This window comes from Ornithorhynchus anatinus, chromosome X3 (assembly GCF_004115215.2).
Source record: "Ornithorhynchus anatinus isolate Pmale09 chromosome X3, mOrnAna1.pri.v4, whole genome shotgun sequence".
Lineage (NCBI taxonomy): Eukaryota > Metazoa > Chordata > Mammalia > Monotremata > Ornithorhynchidae > Ornithorhynchus > Ornithorhynchus anatinus.
In genome coordinates, this window is record NC_041751.1 from 23,175,912 (window position 1) to 23,193,441 (window position 17,530).

Below are 17,530 nucleotides of genomic sequence, written 5' to 3' on the forward strand. Positions count from 1 at the left end.
GGATCCGTGCCCACCTACGGATCGCGGGGGGGGGGGGGGGGCGAAGGGGCGCGTTCATTTTCCACGGGATCCGTCCGGGGTCCGACGCCGGGTCTACGTGCCGGGGGAGGCGCGGGACGGCCCGCCCGGGGCTCCCGGTCCGGGTCAGGAGGAGTCGCGGGCGAGGCGACCGAGGCGCAGAGAAGCCAGGCGGCTCGCTACGGCGGGCGGGCGGGCGGCGGAGCCGGCCTTCGAGAGCCCGGTTCCTCCGCTTCCCGGGCCCGGGCTCTCGCCCCCGGGCCCCGCCGTCGGCGCGCCGGCCCGGCCCCTTACAGATCTCCTCTATCTCGTCCCCGTGAAACATCCCGGCTCTGACCGCCGAACGAGCATTTTCGGAGGGCATTTTCGAACGAGCCGGAGAGAGGGATCCCTCCCGTCCCCGCCCGCCAGAGACCGTCGACGGGGTAGAGAGACGGCGGGGAAGGGGCGGAGGAGGGACCGGGGGCCCGTCCTCCCCGTCGGCCGGTCGGACGAGACGTCCCCGGACGGGAGGGAGGCGAGGGGCGCGGGAGGCCTCGGGTAGGGCGGCGTCCGGCTCCGCTCGGACCGGAGGGGCGGGAGGGGAACGCGAGGTGAGGGGGACGGGGCCGCCGGAGAGTCCAGTAGCGGGGTCCGACTGGGACGCGGACGACGGCCCGCGCCTGGCCGGCGACCGCCCGCCAGGGAAGAGCGGGGGCGGCCGCGGTCCCCAGATCCCCTCCGGGCCTACCCCGTCGACGGGGGTGGAGGCCGGAGGGGGAGAAGACGGCGCGAAGGGGGGGTCTTTTGACCACGCCCCTCCGGCACTCGCCCTCAACGGACCGCCCGCCGCACGGCCGGCGGTCGGACGCCGCTTACGAGAGACCGACGGCGTCGACCGAGCGCTTACCGCGGGCTCCCATCTCGCCCCCTCTGCTTGCGGGAGAAGGGACCCTCCCGCCCCCGCGCTCGGCCGCTGAAGGGTGGCCGTCGGGCGCTCGCCACGGGCCGGCCACCGGACCGAGGACGCGTCCGTCGGGTCGACCGCGGTCCCCGGCCCGCTCGGGGCTCACGGTCCCGCTCCCCATTTTTCGGACGAGGGGGGAATTAGAACCCGGGTCCTCGGCCTCCCGGGACCCTCCCCCCCCCCGCCGGGCCTCCGGGCTCCGTCCGGCCACTCGCCGGCCGCTCCCCGTCCGAGGCGGCGTGGCCCGAAGGCTCGGGGGTCGGAGGGCGCGGGTTCCGATCCCGCCCGCCGCCGGCGTGACCCCGGGCGAGCCGCTCCACTCCCCCGTGCCCCGGTCGCCTGGGCCGGACGACGGGGATCGAGACCGTGAGCCCCAAGCGGGACAACCCGACTGCGTCGGATTTACCCCCTCCCCCCCCCCCCCCCGGCGCTCGGGACGGCGCCCGGCGCGGAGGGAGAGCTTGAGGGATACCGGAGCCACGCTCGGTACCGAGCCAGAGAGCGGACGTCGTGGCCGGGCGGGCCGGGTCCCGGGAGACGGACCCGGCGTTCCGTCGGAAGGGTCCCGGTTTGACGGGTAGGTGCCGATTGGTTCTTTTCCTTCTGGAGTTTAGGATCGCTCCGGAATCAGCAGGTCGCACACGGCGCGAACTCGTCACGGCCGTCTAGAGCGAGAACGGGGTCCGAAGCAGGACAAACTCACCGTCGCGAGTCGGTCGTGACCGACGTTTGTCGTGAAAAGAGGGTTTCCTGCTTCGGGGGGGGGGGGAAGGATGGCGCCACGTCACCCAGGCGCCTTCTTCTCGCGCCCTCCCCCGCTCGTGCCTTCCCCCGCCGTAGGCCGAAAGCCTTTCGCCCCAGAGCCGCCCGGCGAGCCCAACTCGAATCCGCTCCCCGACGGCCCCGCGACGGAGAAGGTCGCGACGACGGGAGGCGGGGGAGCGGGGAAGGGAGGCCTTCGCCAGGCTCCCCCGTCTCCACCGCCCGGTCGGGCCCGACGGCTTTCGTACGCGGCTCCGCTCGCGCCGTCGGACCTAGGACGCGGGCAGGGATTCCACCTCGGCGTTCGACCCGCCCCGGGGAGGGAAGCCGTCGTTTCGGTTCGACCGAGCCCCGAGAACCGCCGTCGGCCTCCGCCGCACGTTCCCCCTACGCCCGTTCCTCGCCGGGGCCGGGCCCGTCGGATCGTATCGGGCCCGGGTGCTCGAAACCCCCCGGGTCAGATAAAGCTGAAGGGGAACCGAATTTAAGGCATTTTTAATTTTATTTTGACCAAGGAATGATGCATGCTACAGATTAATCTTCATTTTCCCCACTTGGTTTTCAGAGTACACCGCCTTTTGTTTTGTTTTACATGGCACTTGGTTATTGGTTTCTTTTTTTTTCCTTTTTTTTCTGCCCCGATTCATTTCGGATTCTCAAGTGTCTTCTTCAACGCCGCCGCTTTCTCCCGCAGCTCGGGTCTGCTGTCTGTCTCCATGGTAGCTAACGAGCCGATGAGGAGACTCCTGCTTTCAGCTGGCAAACATTCCCACTGCTCAGACTCTGCAGGAAGAGAAGCCCCAGTCACCCGATCGATCCTACGGACCCGAGCCCCCGACCGGGGGCCGCGGTCCCTCTCCCGCCTGGGGCTCACGGTCTTAATCCCCGTCCCGCGGATGGGGCGACGGAGGCCCAGAGGGGGGTAAGTGACTCGCCCGGGGTCACGCGGCTTCGGGCCCCCGGGTCGCTCTCCCCTCCGCCGTGCCGACGGGCCCGCCCCGTGAGCAGGCGGAAGCGGCCCGGGCCCCCCTCCTCCGAAGCACGGAGAGAGCGACGCGGACGGTTTCCGCGGGACACCTCTTGGGGGGACCCGCCGTCGACGGGGAGAACTGTAAGACTTGGGTGGAAGGCTCGGGCGGGAAATTCCGCCTTCCAGAGCAGCTGAAATCGGCCCCGGGCGTCTCGACTCAGAGGGATTCATGCGAGTGAACGGGAGATGTAACATCTGTCCGTCTCGGCGGGGCTCGGCGGGCGCGTGGCCACTCGCGGACTCTCGGAGCTGCTTTCGGCGGTAGAAGGCCGACTCGGCGTGTTAGCGCCAGAGGCCCGCGAGTCCGTCTGATTCTATCCCTGGGACGTGAAGAAACCGCGCCTCGAGGCGGCACCCGGTTCTCGACGAACCAGTGAAGGGGTCCGCTGCTCTTAGGCGCCTGTAAGAGTTAGCTCCAGGAGACTGGGCTGGCAAACAACTACCGTAAAGAGTTGCCATCGAGTAAGGATGCACGTCGAGGAGCACGTTGACGAGGGCCCACTGGGGGCCGAGCACCGTACTGAGCCCGACGAGACAGAGTTGGTAGAACGCGATCCCGGTCCGCAACGCGCTTACAGTCTAGCGGGGGACGGACGGACGGACGTTAATATCTAAGTGCGGAGGGAGGGGTGAATTAAAGGGTGCAGACCCGCGGGCGGAAATCGAGAACTCAAGGTCGGCGCCGTCCGCGCCGAGGAAAGAGGGAAAGAGGGAAAATCACGTGGCGGGGGCATCTGATCCCCATTCGAAAGTCACCCTGCAGGCTGGGGCCGGATTTTGCTGGGGGGGGGGGGGGGCGGGGGTCCTTCCTCGCAAGCACTCAAGTACCGGGGTCTGTTTTAAACCGGCCGAGCCCCCAAACCGCGACCTCGGCTGGGGAAGCGGAAGATCAAATCGAACCTGCCCGTTCTGATTCCCGTCTACGCGACCACCGGCTCCGATTCCCGTTTACGCGACCAGAAGCTCCACCGTCGACTACCCGGGAAAAAAACCCACTCACCTTTGAGTTTTTTGAGCACTAGTTCTACCACAGCCAAAGCTTCCGTTCGGATGGAGGTGTAGTTTTTGTTCTCTAAAAGAAGAAAGGTAAAGTTGATGGATCTTGTTTTCTTCCGGCCTTTCGGCCCCTATGCTAACGTAGGCCGTTCTGAGGCAAGACCCGAATCTCCCCTGGGTCACCGCAGTCCGGCCCAAGCCGGCTGGCTCCTTGAGGGGTCGTGCGGAATCAGGGGGCCGGATCTAAACCCCCTAAGGTGAGCGAGACGGAGACGAGAACTAGGGTTGGTAAAGACAAACGCTCGCCAAGTCCCACTTCACCGAAAAGCTTCAGACGCACCGTCGTCTCGACGAGCGCGAAAGATTCCGAGGCCCGAGATCTGCTAACGGAAAGCAGCTTAGATCCAATTTGGGAAGTTCTAAGTCTGGGCCTCAACGGGGATATGGAAAACCAGGTCAGGTTTCTCACGGACAAGCCTCCTCGGCGGGTCTTCCCCCTCCATTCGACTCGAAGGCTAGACCCGAGAGCTTTCGGCCAGCGGGCTCCCTTCCCAACGTCAGAGGGAGGGACGGTTACCGTTTTCGGGGGAGGTCGATTTACCTAAAGAATACGTGATGGATGAACAAGTCTCCAACAGTATTTCAGTCAACATCCTGGGATCTGCGTATTCCTTCTCAAAGAGCATTAACCTGGAGAGAGAGAGAGAGAGAGAGAGAGCGATCAGAGGGCTTGGCATTTGACCGGTGTGGCCACGGGGCAACGGAGGTCGGGGAAACGCTAACCGAATAGGTTTTAAAACCTTTCTGACCTGAAATCTGGGGGGAGTTCACCAATACCCGGGTGGAGCCCCTCGCCCTACAAAGCCCTCGCCGGAAGGGCTGCAGAATTACCCTTCGGGATTCTTTTGAACTGCCGGCAAGGTCCGCTCCTCAGGAGACGCCCGAGAGATGAGGCAAGACAGAGAAATGAACTGCAAAGCGACTCACCCTTGGAAATAGGAGTTCATGGACTGCAGCACTCCCAGCTGAATTTTCCACGTGCTGAGTTTCAGCCGTTCACACATCATCTTACACAGCTCCTGATGATAGCAGCCTGAGAACAGCAAGCGAGATACGCGTCTCAGAAATACTCGCGACGGGTGGGCTAAGGCCAGTTTTCTCGACGGCCACCTCTACGGCCGGCTCGGTGCCTCCGGGGCCCCGGATCGCCCCTCCCCTCCCTTCGTAATCGGCGACCCGCGAACAGATCCACCGGGGAGATCCACCGGGGAGCAGGCCGAGATACGGCACCGTTCCCCTCGCTTCCCCGTAAACTCACGATTCCTCTGCCACCTGTCGATTTCGTCTGCTTTCGATTCGCTCCGCCGGTCGGGTGGACGTACCTTTTTGGCTCCGAACAGCCGGTATCGCTTCCGGCCCCGCCCGGGCTATTTCCCCACGCGAACCCCCCCGGGTCGAAACCCAGCTTTGCGTTTGGAAGTGACTTCCCGTCACTCGCCTAACCGTGCATCTTTAGTAAGCGGTGCCTCTGACACGGCTCTCGTGCACTTCCGGACCTTCACGAGGAAAGAGTCGGACTACCCTGGCCGACGGGTTAACGCGGGGACGCCTCGGGTGACGTGCGGCGGCCTTCCACGGGGAAGTCCCTCGACTTTAAGTGTGCCCCGGAACCCCCCCGCGGTCACAGTGTTCCCATCTAGCAGTCCTCTCGGGTCGGGCGCCTCCTAGCCGCCCAGCTGGAGCGCTTAGTTGCTTCCGGAGGAACCGGTGGCGAGGGCAGGCCCAGCGGAGCAGGCTGGGCGGCTGACAAAAATTTCCCTCCCGTCTTCCCTCGGTTCTAAAGAGGCTCAGGGTGGTAAACAGCGTGGCACCTCGTTACGGTTGCAAGGAGCGAGGACGGCCGATGAGCAATTCAGTGGCGACGACCGGATTGAAAGGGTCAAACGGCCCACCGGTCCCTCTATCGATCGGGCCGGCGGTTCCACCTATCAGGCCCGAGGGCTGCGGTTTTCCTGCCACAGAGCCTTTCCAACCCGGGCCGGCCGCCTTAGGTGACGACTTGACCCGTCTACCTTTCCCCCCGCAAACCCTGCGTTGAGCCACCTCCGCCCGTTAGGGTTTTGAATTCCGAACCCCGCCGACCCCACCGCTTTCACTTACGCTGGGTGTCACCGGTCCTGGGCCAGGCTTTCCCGACACTCTCGAAAGCACACAGCAGAGATTCCGTGTGCAGCTCCTTTTCTTTTTCACCTTCATCCTCCTCCTTCTTCGACGGACGGGTTCCGGTGCTCTCTAGCGAATGCTGGGGAGAGAGCAGACACGCGGAAGCCAAGGATTAGGCATTTTCAGGTCTTTTGTAACGAGGCTCTCGTTGGACCGGGGGGGGGGGACGGGGACGGGACGGGAGGGCAGGTTACTCATACGACTGCTCCGGGATCGGTCGCTCTCCCCCGTCCCCCATTATTACAAGGGGATTCTCCACCATCATCGCCCCCCGCCCACCTCTTGCGACCACGTGGGAGGACAAACGAGGAAGCGGGTCTCTGGGCAAACCCGAAGCGGTATGCGGTCTCACGCCCGAAACCTCCCTAGTTGCTCTACCCCTGAATCACCAAACGTTTTCAACCGCCAGCTGGAGGAATGGATTCCAGATCGGCGGCGGCACCACGGACGACGATGCCGAACGGGCGATCCGCTCGGGGCGCTTCGGGAGAGCCGGTCGGGCATTCCGACCCAGACCGCGCGGGCCGCGATTCGTGCCGCTGAGCTCGGCCGTCTCAGCGGCGCCATCGGGCCCCAGACCGACAGCTCCCCGTTTTTACACCGCCCCGGGGAGCCTGCCCAGCATCCGCTTCCTTCCAGGCTTGGCATGCCTCGGACAGCCAACTCAGCGGTGCGCGGTGAGGAGGGGAGGGAGAAGAACGGGAGAGTCGAGGAGAACGCACCGGGTTCCTCCTCGTTCAACAGAGTGGGTATCGGGAGAGTCAAGGCTCTTGAGGTTGCTACCTTTTTAATGATCGGGAAGACGATGTCCGCCAACTCTTGAAATCTATCTTCTTTCGTCACCTTCAGGATATCGGCCATACAGTTGATGGCTACTATTTTGTACTTGACGTTTTCTTTGCGACACTCTTTCAGCACAGACTGGACGATCTCATTTACGCTGGGTTGATCAGGCACCGACTTTTCCAGTTCGGCACTACGGGGGCAACAGAAGCACAGAAATGGTCTCCACCGGTCGTTCTCCCGCTTCGCGTTTAGCGTGATAAACAACGAATGACTTCACTGGAGGAAAAATTACCTGCAGGCTGACACGACACAAGCGATGGCTTTCAACAGTTCTTCCTAAGGGGTTGAAAGAAGATAACTGCATCACAACAGAGCTACTTGTCCGGTCCCCACGGTTTCTAAATTCCGACGGACCACACGGGAGCAACGTTTTGCAAAAGCACACGCGCCCCCATTTCTTCACCCGTTGCACTAGATCGGTGCTTCCTGAATTGACCGAGCTGACAGAATCGCCGGGGCCAAGGTGACGACCCACCACTTTCAAGGCCTCGACAAGACCGGTTGAGTGATGCAGGAAAATCGGTACAGGACGGAATCAGCCTACTAAGCGTGCGACTCGATCATCTTAAAGGAAGGGCCAAACGCGGACGACTCCAACGAAGGCTAAACGATAAAGTGAGTCGAAGCCTCGCCAGGCTTCTACCTTCGTGAGCCCTTCTGCCTCGACTGTGAGGCCGGCGTGGGACAGGGACCGTGTCTGACCTATCTTCTATCTTCCCCGGCACCCAGAGCAGCGTTCGACACACAGGAGGCGCTTAAGCGCCGTACGGAGGGGGAAAAAAAAAACAAACCAAGGATGCCTCCGGAAATCATCTCGGCACGAAACGGTTCCTTTACCTTTCCCGTCCACGTTCTTCCAGCCAGGCCCTGCAGCAGAGCAGCCAGTATCATTCCTAGATACGGAGGTACCAAGGAACTGGTCTGTTTGGCAATAGACGCCATGGCAGCTGCTCCCTGGGCCTTCATTTTCCAAGATGGAGACTGCAGGGCCCTCTGGGTAATGGAAATCAATTCCTGCATGTACAACCTAATACCACCAAAAGTACCTGAGGTTGTCAAAAAGAAAGGCAGCATTATTAAAAAAAAACACCACACACACACACACATACACAAAAATGAAACTGATCTTTAGGGAAAATGACTCTCCTTTTCAGGACGGATTTCAAAACGGAGATTTCTCACCAAGACTCCAGTGGATGGCTTTCAGGTCTACAGAGCTCAGGGGCTACTCACTCTCCAAGGGGGGGGGGGGGGAGGGTGTCTCTGGAATTCTACCAAACACCCCGGACCCTTTTAGGGCCCTTCGGATTCACCGCCGTCACCCGGAAGAGGTAGAGAAAGGAGATCGAGGGAAGAGAAGGCGACGCTGCTCACAGTGTTGCCGATCTCCGGTACACTGGGGCGGTGAGGTTAGGAGAGCAAGATTTAGAGAGATGCGGCGTGGCCGAGTGGAAAGAGTACAGGGCCGAGTCAGGAGAGCCGGATTAGAATCCCGGCTCCGCCGCTCACCTGCTTCGGGCAAGTCACGATCACTCCGGGCCTCTGTACGACGGGGATTCATTCCTGTTCCCTCTCCCGCTTGGGCTGCGGGCCGCCTGCAGGACGGGGACCGTGTCTGATCCGACCGTACCGTATCGAGCCCCAGCCCTTAGGACAGTGAATCGAGAGCAGGCACTTGGCGAATATTAGACTGTAAGCCCGTCAGAGGGCAGGGACCGACTCTATCTGTTGCCGATTTGTCCATTCCAAGCGCTTAGTACGGTGCTCTGCACATAGTAAGCGCTCAATAAATACTATTGAATGAATGAATGAATATCACCATTACTATCTACAGGCGAACAACTTCAGTTCTCTAAGGGTGACCTTGGTGCGCGATCGATAAAAGTTGAAGCTTGTGAATTTAAAAAGAATTCTACCTGCTCACGTACAACAAAGGGGAGTAGACGTAACCCCGACCCTCGGGGAATTTTCCTTCTAGCAGGGCAGACTAAAATCAATTAGATCAGAGGGAAGGAAGAGAGTTTATAAGGTGTGCACAGGAGTGCTAGAGGGGATTGGTTAAGGTGTATTTAAAGTGGGTAAGTGGCGGGGAAGGGCTGAGATGACAGTCGCGGGAGGGGTGTAAAATGGGGTGATTCAAAACCCAAATCCACCTGTGACCTTCGGACGTGACTTTCGCCCCAGCCCCACAGCACTTACGTACGTATCTTTGAATTATATATTATAAATTACTTCTTTATTCATATTAATGTCTGTCAGCCACTGTAGGCTTCTTATGGGCAGGGACCACGTCTGCTAATTCTCCAATGCTCTGCACGCAGTAAGCCTTCAAAAGTGCTTAGAAAAAGCGGTCCAGCGTTCAGAACAGTGCTTGGCACACAGTAAGTGTTCGACAGACACCATTCCGACTCCGCCACTTGTCTGCTGCGTGACCCCGGGCGAGCCGCTTAACTTCTCTGTGCCTCAGTCCCCTCATCTGTAAAACGGGGATCAAAAGTGTGAGCCCCAAGGGGGACAACCTGATTACCCTGTATCTACCCCAGCGCTCAGAACAGTGCTTGGCACGTAGTAAGTGCTTCACAAATACCATCATTATCGATTATTATTATTGTTATTAATAAACATGACTGATTGGCTGAAGGGTCCCTAGGAAAGATGCGACATCTCCACAGAGAAGTGAGTCTATCACTTCTGAGGATTTCTGCCGAATTGGCTCCTCTAGCCTAAGCAGTCCCGAATTCTAGAAACTCCAGAAGACTTCCAGGAGCGATGAGGGATGATCAACCCAGTTGGGCCACAGTGAAGTCTAAATTCCCTCACGGGAGAATTGCTCTGGGGGATTCACGAGAGAAGTGGGATGAAAATACTATTTCTGCTTCACCTGAGGCAATTTTAGGTGGCAAAAAATCACCACGGATGGAAGAAGCCCCTCAGAGTTGCCATCTGAAATGAGCCAATCCTCAACAGTGCACATTGAACCTCACCGCCCTATATTACGTAGAGCCAAGAAAACGATGTGGAATGGCCTTGGGAAAGGAGGCACGCAACGGAAAACATCCATGACTAATTTCAGCCCCAAGGAGGCTCACTAACCAGGTACGTTTTCCTGCCAAACTTCCGTCCATAAACCGGAATCATCTTTCTCTCCTTTCTCCTCGTCGGAAATCTCGTGCATGCCCAGGAAGGCCAAGGGCAAGACTTCATTGGCATGGTTCTTCAGGACATCAGGACTGTAGCGCCCAATGGCATGGACGGTCAGAGCACAAGATGTCCTATAGATTTGTTCTGAAGATAAAGGAAAGAGACAAAAAAAAACCCCAAAAAACGGTAGGTGAAACTGAATAACTCATTTTCGAGAGGGATTCTGAGCTGGGGCTAAGCTTGCACTTTAAGGAAAACAGGCTCATGGGTTGATTTCTCGAACTGTTTAGAGAGTGAATAATAACCACACGGAAATAAGAGCACGGTACCTTCCTTCTCCATGTACCAGTTATTAAGCTTCTGCAGCAGTTTCTCGACGCTACTGTCTCGGGAGGTCTGAAAGAGACAACCCATTCAAGTCATTCGAAAAGGTGATTCGAAGACAGACCATCTGCTTCGAAGAAACCAGCCAACCACACACAAAAAAACCCGAAACGGCACTCACCCTCACTAAGTGTCCCAGAGCAAATGCAAAGGATTTTTGCACCACACTGTTCCTGTCGGTCAGTCCACTGAGCAGAGCACTCATGAGTTTACCTATTGGCGACACCCAGAAAAAAATTGCTGAGTGTAAGTAGAATTTTTGACCTTCGGTACGGAAAGAGAAAAAAATGACGAGAGCATCGGACTACTCCTGTGATGTGCTACAGTAAAGTTAGTCACCTTGCTCCTCTTAACTGCTTTCCGCCTACATAGAATTAGGGCATCAACAGTGTTTACCAAACCCACTGAGGGGAACGGGCAACAGTCATCAGAATAAACGAGATGAGAAGAGTTGAATTAATAAGGTGCATCAGCCTCGTGCGAGAGTTGATTTGGAGGTGTGACGGGGCAACTCAAAGACAGAAGGGAGAGAGGAAGGGAGGGAGAGAGGGAGGGGAAGGGGAGGGGAAGGGAGAGACCGAGACGGACTGGGGGAGGGAAGGAGAAGGGAGAAGGAGGTGGAGAGGAAGGGAGAGGAGAAGAGGGAGGAAGGGAGGGAGGGAGAGGAGAGAGGGAAGGAGAGGGGAGTCATCACGACCGACCACGTAGCCAAAACACATACACACCTGCACATATTTCTAAAATTTACCTGAATATGGTGTTAAATCCTGGGGACACTGAGTGGTTAGTGACACAATTACACTAGCACATCCTCCCTGTGAAGATATAAAAGAGAAAAACACACACACGCACGCAAATGTTCCATGTCTCCACTTGAAGCACTTTTTTAAAAAAAATTTCTTTCTCTTCCTGTCTTTGGATACAATGATTTAGGCGCGGGGTCGCGGGGGCGGCAAGTTGCAAGAATGAAAGAAGATAAGCTAGCTCCGGTCGCTTCTCAACCGGACAGTTTTAGCTTCAAGCTCACTCCAGACTTCCCAACTCTCCCCAGTCCAAAGTGGCTGTACGCGGCAATACAGACACGCGAAACTACGTCTTGTTCCGTGCCTGCTGCTGGACACCTCACTGCTTCACCACTCTCTACTCTCCAACTGACTGGTCCAGCTACGATCAGCTCAATCGAGTGCCAGCATCCGAAGTCGTCTACGCTCTCCACCTCCCACCCCCCACTCGGGCGGTTTATCTTTCTCTCCCATTAAGCCCGGGGCAGAGTGGGGGCTTTCCATTCCGGCGAAGATTTGTCTTCTTGCGCTCCTTTTGCCTTTGGGCAAAGGATCAGAAGGGGAAAGAGTACGCCAAACCGTTCCTCGATGGACGGAATGGCCTTGGGGTTCGTCTTGAGCACCTTCCACGTAATCGCTACCGACCTCGGGACAAGGCTACCGCCTCCAACGACTTTTTCACGCCTCTCAATCGACGGTACTCACTGGGCACTTTGTGGGTGCGCAGAGCACTGTCCAGAGAGTTCAATAAATACGACTGACGGCCGCATCTACGGACCGGCACATTCTGTGAGCCGCACCATGCTTCCACTCACTCCCGCAGCTATTTACATTACGTACTCCGAGACTGTAAACTCTCTGAGGCCGGGGGCCGTGGCTATCGAGTATGACGTTCACGGTGCTAAAAGCCGTCATCGAGGTCAGTCGTATTTACCGGGCGCTCACTTGTGCGGAGCACGGTACGGAGCGATTGGGAGAGTACAATAAACCAGGGTCAGTAGACACGTTCCCTGCCCACTGGAAGCTTACAATCTAGAAGGGGAGACGGGCATTAAAGTACGGATATAGTTCGCATCCAGAAACGTGATCCCGCACTTCATGCAATTAAGCAAGAAGGCTTCAATCCTACTGCATTAACGACACTCCAACGGGATCTCTTTTCTTTGGAAAAAATCTTTTTTCTTTGGCTGCGGTAGGATTTAGCGCCATTTAGCTGGACAAAATGCCGTACGCTGATTTGGTAATAGGGACTCTTACCAGTCACGGGTGAAGGATGAAAATGCAGTTTTCTCAAGGGCTGAATATACCTACCTTAGTTCCAAGACCTACTCCACTCTTGATCAGTTCACATAATCTAGGAACCAGCTCACCCAGGACAGACACATCTAGATATTGCAGACACTGGGGAAAGGGAAGACAACCAAAACGTTCACTTTACCCCTAAGGTACCTTGAAACCAGATCAGATTCAGACGGTCCACGTGCCGACCGTACTGACATTTTGGCGGTGCTTTTTTCATCTGCACAGAAATTTAGAAGGGCCCAAGTTTTTGATTTGTTTAGAACAGTGCTTGGCACGTAGCGAGCGCCTAACAAATACCATCATTATTAAACCTATCTGTACCCCCAGTTCCGCAGGGTGAGGAACTGTGGGTGAGGTGTCCTGGCAAAACCCCACCTTAAAGAAAACTTGCTGTAAAACTCACCTATCCGTAACACGGCACGCCGAGCCCAAACACGCTCGTGGTGTAGGACAAACGTTCCCTAATTCCCTAACGGCGCTCGAGCCAAAATGCAGAGTGAAACCATGGTTAAAAATGATGATGATATCATCACCGTTGATTATATCATTATACAATCACAATATTTTTAATGTAAAATATGTACACTATCTTAATAATTACAATAATATAATAATGATGGTATGTTAAGCTCTTACCATGTGCTGAGCACCGTTCTTAAGCGCTGGGGTGGATACGAGGTAATCAAGTTGCCCCACGTGGGGCTCACAGCCTTAATCCCCCTTTTACAGATGAGGGAACCGAGGCCCGGAGAAGTGAAGTGGTTCGCCCAAGGTGCCACAGCAGACAAGTGGCGGAGCCGGGCTCGGAACCCACCTCTTCCGACTCCCAAGCCCGGGCTCCTTCCACTAAAGCCACACGGCTTCTCTGTTTAATCGCCGAGTGATTATAATCATGGCATTGAAGCGCTTTCTCTGTGCCACGCACTGTACTGAGCACTGGGGCAGATACGACAGAGTCAGGTCAAAGGCAGTCCCACACGGGATTTGCCGTCTAAAGGGGAGGGAGAGCAGGTGTTCGACTACCATTTTACAGACGCGGAAATCGAGGCGCGGGCAAGTGCAGCGGCTTGCCTCTGAGGGTCACGCGGTGGGGGGATCTGGGATAAGAACCCAGGTCTTCCGACTCCCAGCCCCGTGCTCTTCCCGCGAGGCCACGCTGCTCCGGAGAACTGAACGTACTACCGTCGTACAGACGAACAGGTGGGCGTTTCAAGGGAGGCCGCGATACTGCTCGAGGCTGGTCACGTGACAGGTTAGAGCGCTGGCTTTCTATCTCGGTTAGACGATTACCAAGTAGGACTGCAGAAATCTGTTCCTACAAGGCTCTTGGCAGCTTACTGGGAGCATGGAGATGAATTTCAAGGAGCAAGAAAAACAGGGACGGGGAACTGTGAAGGACAAAACGACGGGGGAGATTGTGCTACGGAGCACCTGCCTTTTTACTGTGGAACAGAAATCCGAAGGCTTGCGTACTGAGGGTTTCTGTCGGAGTGCCGTTAAAGAAAAAAGAACATTTAAACAGTGCCCTTTTCCACTTTCACACTCACCATGTTAATTGTTTCCATCATGGGAGATGATTTAGCAGCACTGAGCCGAGCACTATCCATTGCAGTCTACAGAGAGGGGAGAGAGAGAGAGAGAGAGAGAGAGACGCGGCCAATTTATTCCTTTCACCAGGACTGGAGCCACAGACTCAGGGAAGCTCAAACCCGATCACACCACACCACTCCGTGTGTCCCGGAGACTTTACTCCTCAAAATAAACACGCTTCACTCGACAGAGGCATGCGTTTGTTTTTAATGTTGCAACACATTTAAACGGTTTGCTAATCCAAACCATTTTCTCCCCAAAAGAAAAACTATAATAATTTGCCAGGGCACAGCACTCCCATTTAAAGTTTTAACACCCTCCCCCCGCCCCAACCAGCAGAGGCTCTTCTGATTTCTGACTCACTTCCACACGGAGAGGCGACTCACGCACATCTAGCCCGTTGAGAATCTCTTCTCAGATGAATCCCCGGGCTCGGAATTAATTTTAGAAGCTCTCTCATCATGGGAAGAGAGGCTTCCAGCTCACCGGTCCCTTCCCAAGTCGGAAACCGCAGCTGTGACTGCTGTCGTTATGTCTGAGATCGGCACCTCTCCGTTTTCAAAACGGTATCGCTTCAGGTTTATTTTGGCCCCGCCGCATTACATCTTTCAAGGCGCGTCTCATGGTGCACGCTTATTTCCGTTAATTCGACTGTTTTTAAAAGTCGACGGAAGTTGTGTTTTGCGCTATTTGATCATTTTCTGAAACGGTGCCGACTGCCACGGATTAAGTGCAAATCCAGTTAGGCAATGAAAAGAGGAAGTATATGGTGGTGGTGTGTGGGTGGGGGTGGGGGTGGACTCCTTTTCCAATAAATGTTCTTGCTATGTGGTGATAATAACAGTTCTGATATTTACTGAACATATATGAAGCCCCAAGCAAAGTGCGCTAAGAACTGGGGGTAGATAATAATAATAATGACGATGGTATTTGTTAAGCGCTTACTACGTGCCAGGCACTGTTCCAAGCGCTGTGGGAGATACAAGGTTGTCCCACCTGGGGCTCACGGTCTTTAATCCCCATTTTCCAGATGAGGCACGGAGAAGTGAAGCGACCTGCCCCAAGTCACACAGCCGACAGGCGGCGGATCCGGGATTAGAACCCACGACCTCCGACTCCAAGCCCGGGCTCTTTCCACCGAGTCACGCTGCTTCTCAGATACGCGAGAATCAGAAAGGACGCAGTCCTGTTCCACATGGAGCTCCTGGTCTAAGATGTACGCAGCGAGGCACGGAGAGTTTAAGTGACTCGCCCAGTCTCCTAGGCTCTCTCCGCGAGGCCGTTTCGCTAGGCCAACGTTCGCTCTGCTCCGCGCGTGCAATCTTTGCCCACCCCATACCTCGACCTCCTACACGCCTCTGGATTAAAATAATCATGCAATTCTCACACCCTAATTTCTCCTGGAATCGATTCCTTCCAAGAGTTTAGGGGGTAAACAATTCAACGCTAAGATTTCAAAATACTTGAGTAGTTTTTTGATGGTATTTTAGCGCTGACTATGGGCCAGGCACACTACTCAGCGCTGGGAGAGATACAAGCTAATCGGCTTGGACACCGTCCCTGTCCCACATGGGGTTCACGGTCTTCACCCCCGTTTTACAGACGAGGCAACAGGCGGAGTCGGGAGTAGAACCCAGGTCCTTCCGACTCCCAGGCCCGTGCTCTATCCTCTAGGCCGAATCTTTTTGGAAAATAACTGATGCCTGTGTTTTCTTTCATTCAACGATATCTGGTAATATCCTGCTATCACCTGATCTCCTACATCCCGACTGCACGTTGCCTACGTCGTCATTCTCTGGACATTCCTTCCCCCGCCTCCGCCTTTACGTCGTACTTGGCTCTAGCCCGAAAGTGGGACTTAGTCAATGTGGCTTTACATTTGAGTTCCGAGGGGAAGCTTTAATCACATCTGGGGAGGCAAAAATTCCTCTCCCAAATTCCCTTTTCTCCTTGCCAGTTCAACGTTTCCCTGCCTTACTAGAAAGTAAGTTCCATCGAATTCACAGGCAAATTCTTCTTTTTTGGGGTGCACAGAATGAAAAGAGATTCACAAGGTACGCTTTGAAAAATCCAGTTCTGCCCTCTTAGACTTACCTTTTCCTGGTCTGTTGCCCGGAGGCTCAGGTAATTGAGAACCTGGGGCTCTAGGACACTCAGTGATTCCAATAAAGCTGGAATCAGTTTCGGCGCATGCGGCTTCAACATTGCTCCGGCACTTTTGCTGATCTTCACAAGGGTATTGATGCTGAAACACACAGAACGCTACCGCTGAAACCCTTCACCTAAAAGCCCGCGGACTCCTAAGAGGCCTGGCTCTTTGCCGGGTCAGTGGATCCGATGGTTATCGTACTGAGTTACTACATTCTCCGCAACGGTCCCCGCCCGACTGAGAACAGTGAATTTAAATTAGAACAGGTTAAGTCCTTTCTGCTGTAAAAAAGGCCGCGATGCGGAAGTGGGATATCTCGGTTTCAACGTCGTTACAGCTTCCCCGCACATCTTCTACCGATCCTTCCCCCCACTTGGCTCCGCTCTCATCCTCTCGCGGCATCGAGCATTCAGGGCATGATCTTTCCGGTCCTAACTAGTCTTGCCCACCCAGGACTTCTGGAATACTTGGGGCTGTAGCACGTAAGCCACTTGAGGACGGGACCTAGAGAATTTGCCGGATTAGAAACCAATGGCTTCCAGTATATTTAAAGAAAGGGATACAGGCCCTCCCGACTTACTCTTCTCCACCCCCACTCTCTTCTCCAACCGTCCCACCGAACGGTCAGGGCACCAAGAAAGGGGTTTTAGGGATCATTAGCTTTCTACGCTCCGGGCGCACGCCTCTCTGTAAAAAATCACTCTCACTCTCTGCCTGGTAAAAACCGGCTTCCCATCCACTACTTTCCCGTTCTATTGCACCTAGTAACCCAAGAACCGAGAGTGGCTCGCAAACCGCACACGGGCTTCTCCCAACGGGGCCTCTGTACCACTCCGCCAGTGCCACCCCCGTCAGGTAGAGCGCTCCCTCGTAAAATGCCAAAAATTCAAACCTGAGAGCCCGAACTTCAGCCACAGTGCTCATCATTCCTTTGTCCAGAAGGCAAGGAAGGAGGACGGCAATGGTTTTCTGGCCAACTGCTCCTTTGGAGGGGTCGCACATTTTCACACACACCTCACAAATAAACCAGAGAGAGTGAGTGCCATGGACTTCATCTATTCAGACACCGCTACAGATTCCGAACGACCGGAACCTCCTCCCCTAGAGATCCCAGCGGAACGACCCAACTGGACTGTGGCACGGTCTGTTTGACATCTGAAATCACACGGGCCAGCTCCCGACCGATTCTCTTGGCAGGACCGCCTCGCAGATAGCCATCGATCAGTCGTGTTTATTCGGTGCTTACCGTGTGCCCAGCACTGGACTACATGCTCGGGAGAGCACGATACGACAACCTAACAGACACGTTCCCTGCCCGTAATGATCTCATATGCCCATGATCACCCAACCTTCACAGCACG

General features: G+C 56.0%; 1 protein-coding gene across 3 annotated transcripts in view; it reads right to left on the minus strand.

Annotated features, from left to right (window-relative positions):
- Window positions 1-2,209: 2,209 nt before the first annotated feature.
- ECPAS (Ecm29 proteasome adaptor and scaffold) overlaps window positions 2,210-17,530 on the minus strand; it is a 110,774-nt gene continuing 95,453 nt past the window's right edge. For all 3 annotated transcript variants that reach the window (XM_029053692.2, XM_039910666.1, XM_029053694.2), the window contains 16 exons: window positions 17,062-17,183; window positions 16,115-16,265; window positions 13,978-14,043; window positions 12,440-12,529; window positions 11,095-11,161; window positions 10,468-10,559; window positions 10,292-10,358; window positions 9,915-10,106; window positions 7,659-7,867; window positions 7,054-7,097; window positions 6,759-6,951; window positions 5,913-6,054; window positions 4,740-4,845; window positions 4,354-4,442; window positions 3,757-3,828; window positions 2,210-2,509 (listed from right to left, as the gene is read on the minus strand). In XM_029053692.2, coding sequence (XP_028909525.1) covers window positions 2,370-2,509; window positions 3,757-3,828; window positions 4,354-4,442; window positions 4,740-4,845; window positions 5,913-6,054; window positions 6,759-6,951; window positions 7,054-7,097; window positions 7,659-7,867; window positions 9,915-10,106; window positions 10,292-10,358; window positions 10,468-10,559; window positions 11,095-11,161; window positions 12,440-12,529; window positions 13,978-14,043; window positions 16,115-16,265; window positions 17,062-17,183 — 1,842 coding nt within the window. In that variant the 3' untranslated portion in view covers window positions 2,210-2,369. The remainder of the gene's footprint in view (window positions 2,510-3,756; window positions 3,829-4,353; window positions 4,443-4,739; window positions 4,846-5,912; window positions 6,055-6,758; window positions 6,952-7,053; window positions 7,098-7,658; window positions 7,868-9,914; window positions 10,107-10,291; window positions 10,359-10,467; window positions 10,560-11,094; window positions 11,162-12,439; window positions 12,530-13,977; window positions 14,044-16,114; window positions 16,266-17,061; window positions 17,184-17,530) is intronic.